At 46.1% G+C, this 16722-nt stretch overlaps 1 protein-coding gene across 2 annotated transcripts in view; it reads right to left on the bottom strand.

Moving 5' to 3' along the window:
* Positions 1-16722, bottom strand: part of YWHAE (tyrosine 3-monooxygenase/tryptophan 5-monooxygenase activation protein epsilon) — an 82321-nt gene that overhangs the window by 42816 nt on the left and 22783 nt on the right. For both annotated transcript variants that reach the window (XM_034752277.1, XM_034752276.1), the window contains exon 2: positions 16110-16309. In XM_034752277.1, coding sequence (XP_034608168.1) covers positions 16110-16309 — 200 coding nt within the window. The remainder of the gene's footprint in view (positions 1-16109; positions 16310-16722) is intronic.

Genomic DNA, 16722 nt, shown 5'->3' with positions numbered 1-16722 from the left:
GCACTGGGCAGTACAGTATAGGAAGGAGGTGAGTAGCCCTCAGTGGTGAAAGAGCAGCTTAAGGACTATTTAGAAAAGCTGGACATGCACAACTCCATGGGGCTGGATGCAATGCATCCGAGAGTGCTGAGAGAGTTGGCTGATGTGATTGCAGAGACATTATCTTTGAAAACTTGTGGTAATCGGGGGAGGTCCCAAACGATTAGAAAAAGGCAAATATAGTGCTCATTTTTAAAGAAGGGAAGGAGGAGAATCCAGGGAACTAAAGCCTCACCTCAGTCCCTGGAAAAATCATGCAGCAGGTTCTCAAGGAACCCATTTTGAAGCACTTGGAGAAGAGGAAGGTGATCAGGAACAGTCAACATGGATTCACCAAGGGCAAGTCATACCTAACCAATCTGACTGTCTTCTATGAGATAACTGGCTCTGTTGATTTGGGGAAGCGATGGACGTGATATACCTTGACTTTAGCAAAGCTTTTGATACGGTCTCCCACAGTATGCTTGTCAGCAATTAAAGTATGGATTAGATAATGGACTATAAAGATGGATAGAAAGCTGGCTAGATCATCGTGATCAACGGCTCAATGCCTAGTTGGCAGCCGGTATCAAGCGGAGTGGGAACTGGGCCTATTTAGTCTGCAGAAGAGGAGAGCGAGGGAGGATTTGATGGCAGCCTTCAACTACCTGAACAGGGGTTCCAAAGAGGATGGAGCTAGGCTGTTCTCAGTGGTGGAAGACAACAGAACAAGGAGCAATGGTCTCAAGTTGCAGTGGGGGAGGTCTAGGTTGGTTATTAGAAAAAAATATTTCATTAGGAGGGTGGTGAAACACTGGAATGGGTTACCTAGGGAGGTGGTGGAATCTCTATCCTTAGAGGTTAAGGCCTGGCTTGACAAAGCCCTGGCTGGGATCATTTAGTTGCGGGTGGGGGTCCTGCTTTGAGCAGGGGGTTGGACTAGATGACCTCTGGAGGTCTCTTCCAATCCTAATCTAGGATTCTATAAAGGTCCACTACTTAGTGGAGAAGAATCATAGAATATCAGGGTTAGAAGGGACCTCAGAAGGTCATCTAGCCAAATCCTCTGCTCAAAGCAGGACCAATCCCCAGGTAGATTTTTGCCCCAGATCCCTAAATGCCCCCCTCAAGGATTGAACTCAAACCCTGGATTTAGCAGGCCAATGCTCAAACCACTGAGCTATCCCTGGAAGGAACCAGGTAAGGCTACCCAGTGGAAGCTGAAAAGGACTCTGCTGGCTGGGACCACGTGTTTTGTATTGTTTTGAATCCTTTTGTGATGGTAAAGCTACCCCGGAGGAAAGGACCTGATTGGAAGGGTAGTTTGCCCTTTATTTTACATTCCCTAGCAGATGTATCTGCACATCAGTGTACACCAGTCTATTCCACATGCCTCTATCCCAGGGACAGGGCTGGTCAGATGGGGGTGAGCCTCCTATTCCCCTCCCTCATCCCACACAGAAGAGTTCCACAAGAACACCAGGCAGAAGGTTTCCAAAAACGTCAGAAAGCTGCAGTGGCTAATCTAGTTCCCCTGCTCTGCACATTGTCCCTTACAGAAAAGCCCTGCTATGCTTTAGGGCTCTATTCTCTTTGCTCCTCACGACCAATGCCACATTATCTGCCCTACATGCTGGGCTTTGCCTTGCATACAGCCCTGATCAGAAGAGGGCATTTATCACAGGCAAAAATAGAGTGACAAGAGCCAACAGGTGCCACCAAATCATGCTGCAGCCAGAACACATGGATGTGAGAACCTCCACTGGTGAGAAGCAGTCAGCAGGAGTTCAGCAGAAAACAAGCCAGCCACTGTCAGACCCAACAGTCTGCACCGCCATCACTTCAGAGACCAGCACAGCACAGCTTCCACATTAACACTCCCTGACAGGGGGCAGAATCCATCAGCCAAACAAGAGTGCTTCTTAGGTGGCAGATTAGTCCGTCCAACAACCCCTGCATCCTTTAATCTTGTTGGACGGTAATCAAATGGGAAGCATGGAAGGTCTGCATTGGCCACAGGCATAACTGGGTGTGAAATGAGGTGATGCCCTTGTAGCTAGGTACGGTAATAGCTCTGCTTAGGGTTGAGGGGGAGGGTACATTACCTGCGTGCTTTCCCATAGTTTGCTGTGTCGTTTGCTTGCTCCCTGTACCGGCAAATGTCCCCTTGGCAAATCATACACCCTCTGGGCACTGATCAGTGCGGCCCCATGACTCGGCACCAAGTTGCCGTAGTTTGCCCACCCCTGACCTAGATGGTAATTGGGTAGTAAGTAATAGCCAAAATGGATCTGTCAAGAATGAAATCACCTCAAGCAATCTAATTTCCTGCTCTGACATGGTTACAGACCAAGCGGATAGCGAGGAAGCAGCAGACATGAAAGATTTTGATTTTAGCAAGGCTTCTGACAGCGTCCCTAAAGACATTCTCATAAGCAAACTAGGGAAATGTGATCCAAATGACATTACCATAAGGTGGTACACAACTGATTGAAAAACCATATCGAAAGAGGAATTATCAATCCACTGTCAAACTGGAGGATGTATCTAGTGAGGTCCAGCACTATTCAATATTTTCACTAACCACTGGGATAATGGAAAGGAGAGTATTCTTATAAAATTTGTATAAGATACCAAGCTGGGAGGGACTGGAATCACATTAGAGGATAGAATTTGAATTCAAAGTGACCTTGACAAATAGAAGAATTAGTTTGAAATCAACAATATGAAATTCAATAATGACAACTGCAAAGTACTACACTTAGGAAGGAAAAAAAAGCACAAATAGAAAATGGGGAATAACTAGGCAGGCAGTAGTACTGCTGAAAAGGATCTCAGGGTTACAGCAGAGCACAAATTGAATGAGAGCCAAAAATGTTACTCAGCTACAGGGGTATCTCATGTAAGACACAGGAGGTACCTGCAGTACTCAGCACAGGTGGGGTATTAGCTGAAGTACCGCATCCAGTTTTGGGTTCCACACTAAGACAGACAGACAAACTGAAGAGTCTAGAGGAGAGCTACAAAAATGATTAAAAGCGTAGAAAACTTGTCCTATGAGGAAAGACTAAAAAAAATTAGGCACGTTTAGTCTTGAGAAGTGACACTTAAGGGGGAACCTGGCAACAGACTTCAAATATGTTAAGGATTGTTATAAAGAGGACTGTGATCAAATGTCCTCCATATCCACTGAAGGTAGGACACGAAATAGACAGTCTGCAGAAGGTTAGATTTGGGGGGTGGGGGAGGAGAAGAGGAAGGGATCGACAACAAACAGTACAGGTAGCTCTGGAATAGGCTTCCAAGGGAGGTTGTGGAATCTGCAACAAAGGTTTTTAACAGGTTAGACCATTCATAGATTCATAGATTCATAGATTATAGGACTGGAAGGGACCTCGAGAGGTCATCGAGTCCAGTCCCCTGCCCGCATGGCAGGACCAAATACTGTCTAGACCATCCCTGATAGACATTTATCTAACCTACTCTTAAATATCTCCAGAGACGGAGATTCCACAACCTCCCTAGGCAATTTGTTCCAGTGTTTAACCACCCTGACAGTTAGGAACTTTTTCCTAATGTCCAACCTAGACCTCCCTTGCTGCAGTTTAAACCCATTGTTCCTGGTTCTATCCTTAGAGGCTAAGGTGAACAAGTTCTCTCCCTCCTCCTCATGACACCCTTTTAGATACCTGAAAACTGCTATCATGTCCCCTCTCAGTCTTCTCTTTTCCAAACTAAACAAACCCAGTTCTTTCAGCCTTCCTTCATAGGTCATGTTCTCAAGACCTTTAATCATTCTTGTTGCTCTTCTTTGGACCCTTTCCAATTTCTCGACATCTTTTTTAAAATGCGGTGCCCAGAACTGGACACAATACTCCAGCTGAGGCCTAACCAGAGCAGAGTAGAGCGGAAGAATGACTTCTCGTGTCTTGCTCACAACACACCTGTTAATGCATCCCAGAATCATGTTTGCTTTTTTTGCAACAGCATCACACTGTTGACTCATATTTAGCTTGTGGTCCACTATAACCCCTAGATCCCTTTCTGCCGTACTCCTTCCTAGACAGTCTTTTCCCATTCTGTATGTGTGAAATTGATTTTTCCTTCCTAAGTGGAGCACTTTGCATTTGTCTTTATTAAACTTCATCCTGTTTAACACAGACCATTTCTCCAATTTGTCCAGATCATTTTGAATTATGACCCTGTCCTCCAAAGTAGTTGCAATCCCTCCCAGTTTGGTATCATCCGCAAACTTAATAAGCGTACTTTCTATGCCAATATCTAAGTCGTTGATGAAGATATTGAACAGAGCCGGTCCCAAAACAGACCCCTGCGGAACCCCACTCGTTACGCCTTTCCAGCAGGATTGGGAACCATTAATAACAACTCTCTGAGTACGGTTATCCAGCCAGTTATGCACCCACCTTATAGTAGCCCCATCTAATTTGTATTTGCCTAGTTTATCGATAAGAATATCATGCGAGACCGTATCAAATGCCTTACTAAAGTCTAGGTATACCACATCCACCGCTTCACCCTTATCCACAAGGCTCGTTATCCTATCAAAGAAAGCTATCAGATTAGTTTGACATGATTTGTTCTTCACAAATCCATGCTGGCTGTTCCCTATCACCTTACCACCTTCCAAGTGTTTGCAGATGATTTCCTTAATTACTTGCTCCATTATCTTCCCTGGCACAGAAGTTAAACTAACTGGTCTGTAGTTACCTGGGTTGTTTTTATTTCCCTTTTTATAGATGGGCACTATATTTGCCCTTTTCCAGTCTTCTGGAATCTCTCCCGTCTCCCATGACTTTCCAAAGATAATAGCTAGAGGCTCAGATACCTCCTCTATTAGCTCCTTGAGTATTCTAGGATGCATTTCATCAGGCCCGGGTGACTTGCAGGCATCTAACTTTTCTAAGTGATTTTTAACTTGTTCTTTTTTTATTTTATCCGCTAAACCTACCCCCTTCCCATTAGCATTCACTATGTTAGGCATTCCTTCAGACTTCTCGGTGAAGACCGAAACAAAGAAGTCATTAAGCATCTCTGCCATTTCCAAGTTTCCTGTTACTGTTTCTCCCTCTTCACTAAGCAGTGGACCTACCCTGTCTTTGGTCTTCCTCTTGCTTCTAATGTATTGATAAAAAGTCTTCTTGTTTCCTTTTATTCCCGTAGCTAGTTTGAGCTCATTTTGTGCCTTTGCCTTTCTAATCTTGCCCCTGCATTCCTGTGTTGTTTGCCTATATTCATCCTTTGTAATCTGTCCTAGTTTCCATTTTTTATATGACTCCTTTTTATTTTTTAGATCGTGCAAGATCTCGTGGTTAAGCCAAGGTGGTCTTTTGCCACATTTTCTATCTTTCCTAACCAGCGGAATAGCTTGCTTTTGGGCCCTTAATAGTGTCCCTTTGAAAAACTGCCAACTCTCCTCAGTTGTTTTTCCCCTCAGTCTTGATTCCCATGGGACTTTACCCATCAGCTCTCTGAGCTTCCCAAAATCTGCCTTCCTGAAATCCATTGTCTCTATTTTGCTGTTCTCCCTTCTACCCTTCCTTAGAATTGCAAACTCTATGATTTCATGATCACTTTCACCCAGGCTGCCTTCTACTTTCACATTCTCAACGAGTTCCTCCCTATTTGTTAAAATCAAGTCTAGAACAGCTTCCCCCCTAGTAGCTTTTTCAACCTTCTGAAATAAAAAGTTGTCCCCAATGCAGTCCAAGAATTTGTTGGATAGTCTGTGCCCCGCTGTGTTATTCTCCCAACATATATCCGGATAGTTGAAGTCCCCCATCACCACCAAATCTTGGGCTTTGGATGATTTTGTTAGTTGCTTGGGCAAGCAAACTTTTTGGCCTGAGGGCCGCATCAGGTTTTGGAAATTATATGGAGGACTAGTTAGGGGAAGGGGTCGTGGCCTGGCCCCTACCTCCCATCGGCGTCCATCTCCCGATTCCTGCTCCATCCAGCCTCCCCTGTACCCCCCACCAGGACCCCTACCCCATCCAACCATCCCTTTTCCATGTCCGCCTCTAGAACCCCTGCCCCTGACTGCCTCCCACTGACCCATCCAACCCCCCCTCCTTCCTGACTGCCCCCACCCGGGACCCCTGTTCCCCATCCTCTGACCACCCCCATTCAACCCCCCATTCCCCACCCTCTGACTACTGCGACCCCTATCCACACCCCTGCCCCCCACCACCATCCCGAACTCCCCTGCCCGCTATCCAACCCCCACGCTCCCTGCTCCCTTACCACACTGCCTGGAGCACCGGTGGCTGGCGGCGCTACAGCCGCGCCACCGCGCAGCACAGAGCACTGGGTCAGACCAGGCTCTACAGCTGCGCTGCCCCAGGAGCTCGCAGCCCTGTTGCCCAGAGCACTGTGCCGGCGGCGGGGCGAGCTGAGGCTGTGGGGGAGGGGCAACAGCAGGGGAGGGGCCAGGGGCTAGCCTCCCAGGCCAGGAGCTCAGGGGCCGAGCAGGAGGGGCCCACAGGCCATAGTTTGCCTACCTCTGGGTTAGACAAATACCTGTCAGGGATGGTTTAAGTACATTTGATCCCATCTCACAGCAGCGGGCTGAGCAAGGTGACCTCTCATGGTCCCTTCCAGACCTACGTTTGGATTCTATATGAACTTGCTTTATATTATGGAAGAGCAGTGGGGTCTTTCTATAGTTAAGACTGAACAAAGCTTTCTGTTTAAGGACCAATTTTAAAATGTGCTCTAAAATTCACATGCACATTCAGATTTTTTGAATCTTGCTATACCAGCTGAGAGGTCAAGGTACAGTTAGTGGAGCAAATCTGGGTCACTTGGGGGACTGTATCTTGGCAAACCCTATGGCACTTATATATATATATATATATATATATTTTTTTTTTTAAACTGTTTTGACCACAATTGGGAAAACACTGAATGGTAGCTACAAAGTCATCACTGGACAGCTCCTAAGCTCATCTGGTATCCAACACCAAGATCCAGCTTCAAAAGCAGAATAATAAAGTTTACAGATCCATAATGAAGGTCTAAAATAACACTCCTGCCGATCTAAGTAACAAAATTTAGTACACATTTAGGAGCTCGCACAGAAGAGAGACAGCAGCAAAAATTTCAAACATGCAACATTTCAGAGCACTCTAAAATTCACAGGAAGAGAGACTTCGAGGTCATTTGGTCAAGGGAGTTCCTAGGATGCAGTCCCTCCTAAATGTGCTGCCTTAAAAACTGCATTTTTTTTTAAATTAAATACACAGAGTTAAGAAAAAATAAACTCTGATCTTCATAAAAATTACATCGCTGAAATGCCCCTGGTCCCAGACATTCAATGGTATCAAGAACCAGTTTAAAAATCCAATATTTCAAAGGTTATTTCACTTCAGTGGTTGTAGTAACTTTGCTTACAAACAGTCCACATCACTGCAATTTGTTCAGGAACTCTTTTGAAAGGCATTCTGAGAATTTGTCTACACAAGGAAATTGCTATTTCACTTAAATCAGTTTCTATACCATTTTAGTTACACGGGAATCCAACATGGCATATGGCCTTTGAGGCTCCCCTCACAACTCCCTTGCTGCATCTAGCTGGTAAATGCATTCCTCACAACCACTCAGCACCAATTTCCCTCCCTCCACCCAATACTCCCTTCCAGCCCAAATGGGAGGCATGGAGAGACCAGGAAAAGGATGGAGCTGGTAGTTGAGCCCAAGCCCACCCCCACCCACCCACGTGCCCCTCAATCATGTGCCCCTTTCTACCACTTTCTCAAAAAAAGTCAAGAACAATTCATCTTGAAAAATGATTTGTTAATATTGAAGGGCAGCACTACGCAACTTGTTTCCTTCCAGAACATGGAGGGTGACAAACAATACTTCTGAAAGTCAGAATAAACAAAAAGTTGTAACTTTGTTTACTCTGCATTTCAGAGTTGGGAATACCTTAGAAATGGAAGTTGTTAGTAACTCTGAAATGTTTAACAAATTTATTAGAGCATAAGCTTTCGTGGACTACAGCCCACTTCTTCGGATGCATCCGAAGAAGTGGGCTGTAGTCCACAAAAGCTTATGCTCTAATAAATTTGTTAGTCTCTAAGGTGCCACAAGTACTCCTGTTCTTTTTGCGCATACAGACTAACACGGCTGCTACTCTGAAATCTGAAATGTTTGTATCTCTGAACTAAACGTTATGGTTCTTTCTAAAGTTTAGAACTGAACAGTGACTTAATACCAGCTTTAAAACGTTACTATGCAGAAGAAAAATATTGCTTTTAATCATCTTAATTTAAACAAAACAAGCACAGATAGTTTCCTTATCTTGTCAAATCTTTTTAAACTTTCCTGTTTTTAACAGTTTACATTTAACAGTACTGTATTTGCTTTTTTTATTTGTTTCTGCTGCTGCCTGATTGCGTACTTCCAGTTCCAAATAAGGTGTGTGGTTGACCAGTCAGTTCTTAACTCTGGTGTTCGTAAAGGAGGTTCTACTGCACTACCCTCGCGTAACTGTTCGAGATGTATTGCTCATGCCCATTCCAACGCGGGTGTGCACGCGCAGCATGCATCGCCGCTAGAAAGTTTTTCCCTCAGTACTATCTGTTGGGTCGGCTCTGGTGCCCCCCGGAACCAAGCTCTCATAGCACCAGTATATAGGGTCCAGCAGCCCCACCACCCCCTCAGTTCCTTCTTGCCAGCTAACTATGACAGAGGGGGAGGAGGGTGGGCTTTGGAATGGACGTGAGCAACATCTCAAAGAACAGTTACAGAAGGTTAGTAACCATTTTTTTCTTCAAGTGCTTGCTCGTGTCCATTCCCATGTAGGTGACTCCCAAGCAGACGTAGTAGAGTTCAGAGTTCAATGATAAGCAGACCGTAGTACCGCTCTGCCAAATCCAGTATCATCTCTGGTCTGCTGAGCAATGGCATAATGAATTGCAGAAGTGTGGACTGAAGTCTACATTGCTGCTCTATAGATAGCCTGAATGAGAACCTGTGCTATGAATGCGGCTCAAGAGGCTTGCGCCCTTGTGGAATGTGCAGTCAGGGCTGGAACAGGGACTTTCATCAGGTCATAGCATGCATGAATACAAGAAGTTATCCACAATGAAATTCTCTGGGCTGACACTGGGAGACTTCAACCTGTCTGCCACGAAAAATTGAGTAGTCTTCCTAGACGATTCAGTCCTTTCTTTGTAGAAGGCAAGTGCCTGCCTGAGATCTAGTGAATAAAGCCTCTGTTCCCGCCTGTTGGCATGTGGCTTTAGATAGAAGACTGGGAGAAAAATGTCCTGCTTATTGTGGAATTGTGACCCCACCTTTGGGAGGAAGGCTGGGAGAGGGTGCAGCTGGACACTGTCCTTGAAGAAGACTGTGTATGGGGGTTCTGAAGTAAGAGCCCTAATTTCCAAGACCCTTCTGGCCAAGGTGATGGCCACCAGGAAGGCCACCTTCCAGGACATGTAGAGTAGTGAGCACATTGTCAAGGGCTCGAATGGGGGACCTAGGAGACTTGACAATACCAGGTTTATGTCCCAGAGCAGGATTTGCTATCCTACTTGTGGGTACAGCCTGTCTAGCCCCTTGAGGGAGCGACCCCAGCGCAAGTTTGCAATACGGACCTGCTGTTCAACCATGAATGAAAAGCCAAAACCGCAGCCAGGTGGACTCTAATCGAAGACACCGATAGCCCTTGCTGCTTCAAGTGTAGCAAATAGTCCAGAATACATGGCACCAGTGCTCACGTGCGTGAGACCCCTTTCTGCGCTGACCAAATTGAGAACCTTTTCCACTTTGCCAGATACATGACCCTAGTGGATGGCTTTCTACTCCCTAGAAGAACCTCTTGCACTGGATCTGAGCATGCTAGCTCCAAAGGGTTCAGCCATGGAGCTTCCAGTCTGAGAGATGGAGGGACTCGAAGTTCAGATGATGTATGAGTCAGTGATCCTGGGAGAGGAGATCCAGAAACAGAGGTAGAGTGATTAGTGTTTCCACTGAGAGGTCCAGAAGGGTGGTGAACCAGTGTTGGTAAGGACAGGTTGGGGCTATCAAGATCAGGTTTATTCCTTCCTCTCTGACCTTTAGCAGGACCTTGTGTATGAGAGGAATGGGGAATGCATAATAGAGATTTCCCCTCCCTTGGAGAAGCAATGTGCCCCTGAGCCAGACGGATTCCAAGAGGAACAGAACTGCTGACACTTTCTGTTGTGCCTGGTCACAAATAGGTCTCCCCTGAGAGTCCCCCACCTCTAAAAAATGACCTTCACGACATCAGGATTGATAGAGTATTTGTGACTGGAGAAAGATCTGCTGAAGCAATCCACTACTTCATTCTGCGCCCAGGGAAAGTAGGAGACTTTGAGGTGGATTGAGTGGGATATGCACAATTCCCACAGGCAGAGAGCTTCTTGGCATACGTGAGAGGCATGCGCTCCACCCTGTCTGTTTATATAGAACATCACTGTCATGTTGTCTGTAAGCAATGATACACATTTGCCTTTGAGATGGGATTGGAATGTTTGGAAGACAAGGTGCACTGCTACAAGTTCCCTCACATTGATATGCAGTGAGAGCACTGCCTGGGACCAGAGGCCCTGGGTTCTGAGGACCCACAGATGAGCCCCCCAAACCAGCACGGAAGCATCAGAGACTAGAGACATGGACAGCTGCAGTTTCAAGAATGGGACACCCATACATACTGTCTCCGGCTCCAACCAGCATCGGAGGGTGATGATCACTGAAGGGGGAAGTGTGACTGCCATGTCCAAGCGATCCCAGCAGGGTCAGTACACTGATGCTAGCCAGGCCTTAGTCGCAACCTCACTTGTTTCTCTATGCACGTGTATGATGCCATATGCCCCAGGAGTTTCAGGCACTTGCTTGCTGTGGTGATGGGTTGATTTCCGAGGCTCTACAATTGAGCCTAGAGCCCGGAACCGGGTTTCCAGAAGAAAGGCTCGTGCCTGGACCAAGTCAAGGACTTGATTCTATCCTTTGAATGGGGACAGTGTGGATTTTTGCATGTTTATCAACAGGCCTAATCTCTGGAAGAATTACAGTATTAGTCATATGTCTGCCTCCACCTAGGCCCTAGTCCGATTCTGATCAGCCAGTTGTCGAGGTAAGGACATACCCTAAACTCTGTTTCCTTAGGAAAGCCGCAACAACTGCAATGCACTTTGTGAATACCCATGGGGCTGCTGACAGGCCAAATGTGAGCACCGGTACCTGGTTTACAATGAATAGGAGGAATCTCCTGTGACCTTGGAAGATTGAGATATGAAAATAAAGCGTCTTTCAAGTCGAGGGTGGCATACCAATCCCCTGGATCCAGGAAAGAGATAATGGACGCCAAGGAAATCATGAGGAACTTAAGCTTCCGCATGAATCTGTTGAAGTTTTGCAGGTCCAGGATGGGTCTGAGACTAGCGTTGGTCTTCAAGATTAGGAAATAACAGGAGTAAAACTCCCTGTCCCTTAGCTCCAGAGAAACCTCCTCTTCTACTCCCACTTGCAGGAGCATTTGCACTTCCTGGATTAGAAGTCGCTCATGAGACGGGTCCCTGAAGAGGGACAGGGAGGGAGAACTGAACTGCCGGGGGTATCCTAGTTCTACTGCACGTAGCACCTAGCAGTCTGAGATGATTTGTGTCCACGCCCAATAGAAGTGGGATAACCAGTCCACAAAAACTGGGGAGGGGAGATCCAGACACTGTTCTGGAACGACGTCTTCGAGCGTACTCTCAAAAGGCATGTTTAGACCCAGACAAGTGTCTGGTGGGGCCAGCCTGTGGGCAGATGAGAACTGGGGAGGCAGCCTCCTCTTATAGCTCGTACCCTGCCTCTTACTGTAATCCTGCCTCGACTGAGGCTGGTAGAAACAGGGCAATGGCTGGGGTTTAAAAGTGCTTCCTCGATGGCTAGGGTATGTAGTCCTAGGGACTTTAGGGTGGATCCTTTAAGCTGTGAGCTCGAGTGTCTCCACTAAAAAGAGAGAGACGCGTTCTCAAAAGTGAAGTCCTGGATAGTCTGCTGCACTTCATATGGGAGGCCCGAGGCCTGTAGCCATGAGCTTCTCCTCATGACCAGAGCCAAAGCCACAGTTCATGCAGCAGAGTCCACCACAACCCATGCTGCTTGCAGGTACACTTTTGCCACTGCTCTGGCCTCCTCGACCATAGCCGAGAACTCTGCACTAGATTTCTATAACAGTAACTCCTTGAACATAGTCATTGCGCCCCAGGAATTAAAGTCAGTGGCTCAGGAACATCTCTTGGTTGGTGATTTGAAGTTGGAGGCCCCACAACGTGGAGTAGATCTTTCTGCCAAAGAGATCCAGCTTCTTGGCATCCTTGGCCTTGGGGGTAGATCCTTGCTGTCTCTGCCTCTCTTGTTCGTTTGCCACTGACAGCACTAGCAACCCTGGAGGAGGATGGGTGTATAAGTATTAAAACCCCTTTGGGGGAACAATACATTTTCTTCATCCCTCTTTGCAGTGGGTTGCAAGGATGCTGGAGTATGCCACAGCACCCTAATGAGTTCCAGAATGGCACCATTCAGAGGCAAAGCCACTCGATAGTCCCGAAGGGGCCAAGATGTACACCAGGGCATGGGAGGCCTCTGAGATTTCCTCCACCTGGATCCCCAAGCTTTGGGCTACTCTCCTGAGGAGCTCCTGGGGTGCCCTTTAATCGTCCAGAGCAGGGGCAAATTAAGTCCCCACTACCACCTCATAAGGCGAGGACGACAACGTTAGGAGAGGTACAGGGCCCTGTTCCTGTCCTCCAGCAGCTGAAGGATCCCACAGTACTGGATCCTGAAGTTAAGTGCCAGGCTTGGTACTGGGTCCTGAGTCCCGTACTGAGGAAAGTGGTGGGGAAGCTGTACGCTCCAACACAACGGAGTAAGATCTCCTTGAATGAGACCCTTGGACCACATGGAAGGTTCAGGGATTCCAGAGAGGCCATGGCACCAGTTTCTGCAACTGTGCCGATCAGGCCATTGGTCGGAACTCTTGGCCCATATCAGCCATCAGGTATCAGTGGTTGGACTGGTCTGGGCTCCTGAGAGAGGTGTAAGTTTCTGCCTCGGCGTCCGACTGTGAGGAGTTACCAAAGAGCGGTGCCAGGAGGTAGGCAACAGGTGCCGTAACATCACTACCTGTTTTCCCCACCATGTGGGACCTCATTGCCATAGCTGCTCATCTCTGATGCCTGTTCATGCCTGATGAGGGATAGCAGTAAAGGAGACATAGTAGTTCCCTTGCTGCCTCGAACACTTCTGGTGTGGATGGAGGCACCAGAGCTACACTCCAATGGCTCTCCCCCACAGGAGAGTCCAACAGTACTGGACTCAATGGGTCCCTTTCCTGGGCCGGAGTCAATGGTACTAGGCTGGCAGCTGTTGAGTCCAAGTGGCCTGAGACAGCCCTCATTCTGCCAGCTTCCTGTGACCGGCAGGCCTTAGAGTTAGGGAGCACCCCCATCTGTTTTTCTTTGCTTCTTCCTCCACACTGGTAACGGAGATCTGTGCAGATCGTCCTGGTGAGATGTAGACCTCCTCTGTATGGGAAAGCCCTGCCGGTGCAGAGTGTCCCGGGACGTGGAGTCCTTCCTCGGTACTGGAGAGGCTGAGCTATGCTGCCTGTCTCTCAGAGAAGCCAGTGCACTTCTCACTGAGGTAGAGATGCAGTGTCAAGTCAGCATGACTTGGCTTCGAGGGGGGTTGGAAAGCCACCTCCATAAGGAAGTATTTGAATCTCTGGTCCCTGTCCTTTTTGATATGGGGTTTGAACCCCTTACAAATCCTGCAGTGCTCACAGAGGTGGGACTCCCCCAAGCACTTAAGGCAAGTAGAGTGAGGGTCACTAATTGGCATAGGCTTATGGCAAGCCTCACACGGATTAAAACCCCAGAGACTGAGGCATGCCCTGGTGCCTGGGAAGGGGTAAACCCAAGCCTAATCTATTAGCTAACTCTAAATTGTAAACTCTAACAAACCACTATTATTTAACTATATACAGGAAAAGAATCAAAGTCCACTGAGGAAATGCATGAACACAAGAATGAGCAGAAGTTCCAGCAACTGTCACAGGTAGTAAGAAGAAACTCAGGGGGCAGCAGGACCCTATAAACTGGCACGACTCCAGGGGGCACCAGAGCCAACCCGACAGATACCATGGAGGGAAAAACTTTCTGATGGCGGTACACAGAGCGCATGCGCAAACCCCTACATTGGAATGGATGTGAGCAAGGATATAAAGGAGAACAAGTTATGATCAGGTCTCTCTCGTCACACCCCCACATAACCAGATAGTGACTTCTGGTGGGAATGCAGAACATACAAGCGCATGTAGAAGTGCTCTAGTCCCATCTGTTTTAGAGATCACTAATGCAATGCCTTGGGAGGCGACAGCGAGACCCATGCTAAGTACTTCCCAGATCAATACTCCTTGATGTAGCATACATCACCATCTGTAACCCAGAATTTGCCAAGTAACTTAACTGGACTATTGCCAGTATTCCCCCATATGTGTCCTGACCATCCAGTTACAGAATCAAGCCAAAACATGCATACAGTGAACACGCTACAATAATCAAGCATAAAACGGATATTGATCACTACAGGCAATACCAAATCAAAGATTTTTATCATGAAATAAGTAGGCAAGATCAGCACTACACCCCTGACCTAGTTTACCTCATAGTAAAACAGTGTCTTGTCTCCTTTATGCTTTTACTGCAGAAAAACTAACATGTTTTGGTTATCCCATGAAAAAAAAAAAAAAAAAAAAAAAAAAAAAAAAAACACACACACCCCCTTTGGGGGGAGGGAGGTGTTAGTGATGACATATTTGGTTAATATGCTCAACTGTCTACCAAAAGTTTGTGGCATGCCAAAAAATAAAGTATGTAACATAAAATAAATAGAATATAATACCAAAATCAAAGAATATTTGTCTATTGTATTAACTGTCATGCTTTCTTGAATAAAAGCTTCTTTTTTTAATTTACCTGAAGCTGCTACAGAATTACACTGTGTCACACCAACGTCACAAAATTTAGAAGGCCGTTCCATATAATTTGGGTCCCATTATTACCAATTACATGATGCCGTGCCATCAACACTCCAAATAGATGTTGGACAAAATGGTACTCTGTGGAACCTCACATGCAAGTGTCCTCAAAGTAGATAAGCCTGGATCTATTGTCTAGGACCTTTCAGAAAGAAGAGTCACCCAAGAACGGCCCTTGTCAATTCATACAATTGCATAGCAGACACCTACAGTATTAAAAACAAGAGAGACTAGGAGAACCAGAATGTTTCATTAATCCCAGCAGATCAACCACCACAGCTGACAACTTCCGCTGTACAAGGACTAAAATCAAAATGACTGAAAACAGAGACCGGCTCAAACCACTACCTTGCATTCCTTTGCATTGTAATGCCAAATTATTAAAATGGCCTCAACATTTCCCTGTGAGTAGTCAGTCAATTATCCCACCAAGTCTAAAGCTCCTCTAAGTGTCAGACTGAAATTCACGCAGAAAAACTCTCCCAGAGAAGAAAATTCAAATTCACAGAGACAAGAGCGTCCTTAAAGCAACTGTATTTAAGAAATAATTGGAAAATTCACAGGAAAATAAAAAATAACCACCACACTTCACTGTCACCAGGTGCAAATCAACTGGATTAGCAAGTCATCACAGTTCTGCTTTGTTTACAGCACACCAACAGCAGAAGACCTCAAGAAAGCTAACTGAAACAGATCCACTATTTGGAACACAACTTCTGACAAGAATACTCTAAACAGTCTTCTCTTCTGCTTCTGTCATGTGTCACCTGTATATCACGGCAATTTGGAGGAGAAAGAGGGTGTTTAGACATCACAATATCGATGGAGGAAGACAACATGCATTTGATTAAACGATCACTAAAATGTTTTTGTCAGCCAAGTATTGTCCCTGAGAACCCACTGGAACTCAACAAGGATTCATTAGCCCCCAAGGCCAGACAGTCAAATGGTATTTTGCCTTAGCAGAAGAAATTTTTAAATGAAGTACATAATTATCTCACTAACTAGATCTTACCATTTGCCGATATTCCCGAATCATTTTTAGTTTATCTTCTCCACCTTTGTTTTCTTCTTTCTGTTCGATGCTGCTGATTATTCTCCATGAAGCTCTTCTAGCTCCAATCACGTTTTTATATGCAACAGATAGAAGGTTTCTTTCTTCCACTGTCAATTCCACATCCATTCCAGCCACTTTCTTCATTGATTCAACCATTTCTAGGAGGAAAAGGTTACTGATTAAGGGGAGGGATAGCTCAGTGGTTTGAGCATTGACCTGCTAAACCCAGGGTTGAGAGTTCAATCCTTGAGGGGGCTACTTAGGGATCTGGGGCAAAATCAGTATTTGGTCCTGCTAGTGAAGGCAGGGGACTGGACTCAATGACCTTTCAAGGTTCCTTACAGTTTTAGGAGATAGGTATATCTCCATATATTAAAAAAAAAATAGAGTTTCCCCACAGACTTCTGAATTGCTTATTTACTTTATTCCTTCTCACAACCAAGACTTTCAGGCCATTCAGTAAAAGACTACATTTTCAGAATTATGCACTGATCTTCATTTTCAACAAACTGGAGTCAGTCCTACCCACCCTTCATCACCTGAGATTCCTCATCTTTCAGCAGACAGGTGA

This window comes from Trachemys scripta, chromosome 18, assembly GCF_013100865.1.
Source record: "Trachemys scripta elegans isolate TJP31775 chromosome 18, CAS_Tse_1.0, whole genome shotgun sequence".
Lineage (NCBI taxonomy): Eukaryota > Metazoa > Chordata > Testudines > Emydidae > Trachemys > Trachemys scripta.
Note: the sequence above shows the minus strand (reverse complement) of the source record. Positions and strands in the feature narration are given on the sequence as shown.